This window comes from Aplysia californica, unplaced genomic scaffold (genome assembly GCF_000002075.1).
Source record: "Aplysia californica isolate F4 #8 unplaced genomic scaffold, AplCal3.0 scaffold00371, whole genome shotgun sequence".
In the NCBI taxonomy this organism is placed as follows: Eukaryota; Metazoa; Mollusca; class Gastropoda; order Aplysiida; family Aplysiidae; genus Aplysia; species Aplysia californica.
Window position 1 is genome coordinate 2,396 of NW_004797641.1, and position 4,099 is coordinate 6,494.

The window sequence follows — 4,099 nt, forward strand, 5'->3', positions numbered from 1 at the left end:
TGGGGGGGGGGTATGTGTATGTGTGTGTGTTTGACACACTTTACTTTTATTCGCTTCGATGTCTAACGATATTTAACTAATCTAAAATGATTGGAAACACAGTTTATAAAAATGTTATTCTGATTCACCGGATTTTTATATTTTCATAATGCTCGAAATGAACTGCTTGGTGTATGAAAATCGTTTAAATTCTTTGTTCTCAGTTATTGCAATTATTATCACTACTCCCTGCCAGGTCTATTTCTTTTCAACTCACCCCCTAACCCAATTATGGAAGAGCTCCTTCCGCAATAAAGCTGGGCTACGGAGAGGGAAGCCCGTTTCGAATCTCAGACTCGGCGTTCTTAAACTCGGGTCTTTTTGTGGAGTTTACAAGGCTCGCAACCCATTTCGCTCGGTCATATCGAAGACATGCGCTAAATTCGGAGGTACTGCCTCAAAATAGCCTAACATTGTTAATAGGTGTGTAAAATCCATACACTTACTTTACTTCACATGCTGTACTAGTATCTAAATAGTGAACGGCTCAGACTCTCACCGCCACATCATAGACGTGGATCCTCAATAAAGTAAGCCTGTGTTTTGATGGGGTTTTATGGTAGTTCACTCTTTTAAAGACCCCAACCCCCTCGGTACAGTCAAGGTTACATAAATTTAGGGGGGAGGGGGGCAGACTGATTCAACTCCGCCTATCAGAGCTAATTCAATTTGAGTGAGGAAACTGCACTTTAGCAGGCAGATGGGGATTTGTCGATTCTTTCTTTAAAAAACGCCCCTAAGGAAAGTGAAACTCGCTACTTGTACGGACGACAGCAAATACAGAGAATTAGATCTAATACTTTTGCCTCACATTCGTGTCTCATACGGCAAGTCTTTCAACCGTTCAAACCATACCAGTGATCACGCTTTTTTCGATCAGAGAGTGTCTTTCAGTGCACGTGTACAATCGCTCTGACGACGCTAATCCTCGGTCTTTGTTGGCACTCGATAGATAACAACGGCGAAATGAATAAGGCAGTAAGTAGTAGACTCATTTCAAATACCGCACCCACCCCCTCCCCTCTCCTTCCCGGACCTCAAGCGCTCAAATTAAAAAAACCAATGTGCCAAAACAAAAAGAAGTTGAGAAACAACGATACCTTTTTATTATGTAACTTCGGCAGCGTGACTAGAAAAACTGTAACGGAATACAGAATATAACCGAGGACGCATACAACCCCCCTCTGCAACTCCTACCACCTTACAACCCTCCTTTGTTTCTCCTTATCAGCCTTCCTACACGTACACTTAACCCCCAGGGAGTATTGATTTGTCCAGTGAATATTGATCTATATCGATCCCCCTCCCCCCCTGGCTTACAGCTTTATCATGACACAAGAGACAATATTGATTTTTTGCAGGGCTAGGACAGGAACTGCGTGTGTGCAATTCAAAGACTAAGTTTTCATATTTCCGTTAACATCTCAACCAAATTTACATTTTTTTATGAACCTCCCCTGCCCCATTTACCGAAAAAGACGGGAAGAACGAAAGAAATACAAAAAGAAAGAAACGACCGACCAATCAACCATCCAACCAACCAAACATTATTTTAAACAGACAAATAAATTATTGTAAAAAAACAAAAACAATCCAAAACAAATCCCAATACACAATGACTGTAAATGTTTCACCCGGTCACCGACACAGTTTAGATCCTTTGTGGGGTGATTTCCTTCGTACCAGCCTGTCAGGACCAATCCCGGCTGAATGCGATACAATGTCCCAGAAGATAAGATTACTTCACGGCAGAATTACGCCGCACAGAAATAGAGTCCACAATTTTGTGTGAAGTGGGGACGATCCTGGCCATTACAACACTAACTCTTTTTAGAATCGAAGACCTCTGTTAGGGTAGATTTCTATTTAATTTATTTTTGTTTTTAATGCGTAAAGAGAAGCACATCGATACTAAAATTATCATTGACTGCCGGGAAAAAGTATGATTGACTGACAGAAAAAAAGAGGGAAGATAAAGAAGTAGGGCCTACCAGTGGCACCATGCAACCGCCCGCTCTGTTAAGATAGATTACAATAATTTCATTTACTGTATTTTTTAAGAATGATATTCCGGAAGTCTAACCCATAGACATACTCCTAGACGACGCACAATGGTGACTGCTGCTCTTTGCTCAATGTAAAACTTTGCAACGAAGTGTTTTTAACCATGGGCCTCGCCATTATCGCCAGACGATGGATAACAAACAGTCTCTTGATAGTTGAGGACTGCGGCATCCTTCCCCCACTGCCCTTTATCTGGCACAAACTGAATTGAATGGCGCGCTCCTTAGTGAACCAGATATACGCTAGAGTTCATGGTCGGGGATATAATATTCCATGTTCATGGCTCATTAACCCGAGCAAACCTAATCGAAGGTTTTAGGAACAGCCTGTGCCTCTTGCACTGACAGTTTTTCCAATACGACGTGACTATTAAATTATATCGTTATCACTCACAGTGATCACAGGGTGTCAACAATGAATACGAAATGAAATTACAACGTATCGGCCACCCTGTGGTATAAACGCACAGATGCACAGAGAAGTCTTTTACCTTTCTCCTACTTTGTTTCAGAGACAGTTCTTTTACTCCTAAATGCTTTCGAGCAGCCAATTTTTTTCTCTACTTTTTTTTCGAAAACAAACAAATCTTTTATTTAACTCCTATTTCGGGAACAAATCTGTCACTTTTGTCTTTGTTCCTGAGACAAAAATATCGTTTACTCTCGCTCCTCTCCTTTATCCCACAGTTACATATTTAACCAATTGCACACGCTCACGTTTGAAGACTTTTTATTTGAGGGCTATTTAAGAATAAAGCATGTTAAATTCCTCGTTCATACAGAATTTTCAGTTCTGATTTCCTGATCTGAAATGTAAAAGGTGTTTAACAACATGCACAATTTAAAATATTATGCAAGTTCGAGTTTCTGTTTTGTGTATGATGGTTCAAAATGTGCTGCAACGTTGCTTTTGGTCTGCTGCTGATCGGACATAATCATGTCCGCTACGCCCATAGAAAGTTAACATCCTCGCTCCTTAGTTTGTTTCAGTAAGCGTTGTACATCACCAGTAGCCCAATTGTGTCATCATAATTGTCTAAGATAGTGGTGTTACAAGAGGGTAACAAACCAAAAAATAGAGGAGGAGAGATAAGGAAAATAGATGTTGGATAGGAAAGAAGGAGCAAACCACACCAGAGCACCTGCCAAGCACCCACTACCCTCTTCTTTGCTCTAAAGACAAACCCCAGCTCTTCTTCTTTATTCTTAAGTTAAATCTTATCACCCCGATTTTCTTTGATCTGTCCCAGACCTGGGAAATGCTCTTAATTTAACTAGAATTTCCCTTCAGGCTCGGTCCTTTGGGAGATGGACTTTGAACTCGCAGCTCTTTCTTCTTAAATAAGCTAATAGTGTTAATATAAGGGGCGTTAGACCTATAATACCATTTCACTTTTTTTGCCAGACACAACCATGACCATGCGGTACCGCCACCTTGAGGATGTGGTGGTCGGCGACACGAAGGACCAGGAGCAGAGAGCTCAGCGGGAACAGCCGTTTACCTACAAACACCTGGACCAGTCGGAGCGCACTCTGGTGGAGAAACTACTCAAAGGGTGCCTCAAGCTGGAGGATACGCCGAAGGTCAAGTCAAAGGTCATCAAGGTTTTCATCAGCTCGACCTTCACAGGTGGGTGGGTTATATCGTCTTTGAAGTCGGGGTTGTTTAGGATGGACATCCATTCTCGAGGAGGAAAGTGGATATTTTGAACATAATATGGACATCTTATACTGTGTCATTTTAAAGTAAAAACAGACGCAAGATGGGTTTGGGGGGGGGGGGGGGCTCAAGTGTGTGTATGTGTGTGTGTGTGGTGGGCTGAGTTTATCATAGCATTGGTCTTCCCCATTGGCATTTAACAATACAGAGAGGATTGGACACGCTTTTTTCATTCAAGCATGTCATTAAAAACACCCGAGATCAACATTTTGTTCCCTCTTAGGGCGGGGCAGAAGATTACGTGTGGACTAGTCTGGAAGAAATTGTATTATAAATA

At 41.6% G+C, this 4,099-nt stretch overlaps 1 protein-coding gene across 1 annotated transcript in view; it reads left to right on the forward strand.

Moving 5' to 3' along the window:
- LOC101863359 overlaps positions 1-4,099 on the forward strand; it is a gene marked incomplete at its 5' end in the record, with an annotated part of 34,898 nt that overhangs the window by 1,963 nt on the left and 28,836 nt on the right. Inside the window, 1 exon segment of the mRNA XM_013085407.2 lies at positions 3,508-3,732. Coding sequence (XP_012940861.1) covers positions 3,508-3,732 — 225 coding nt within the window.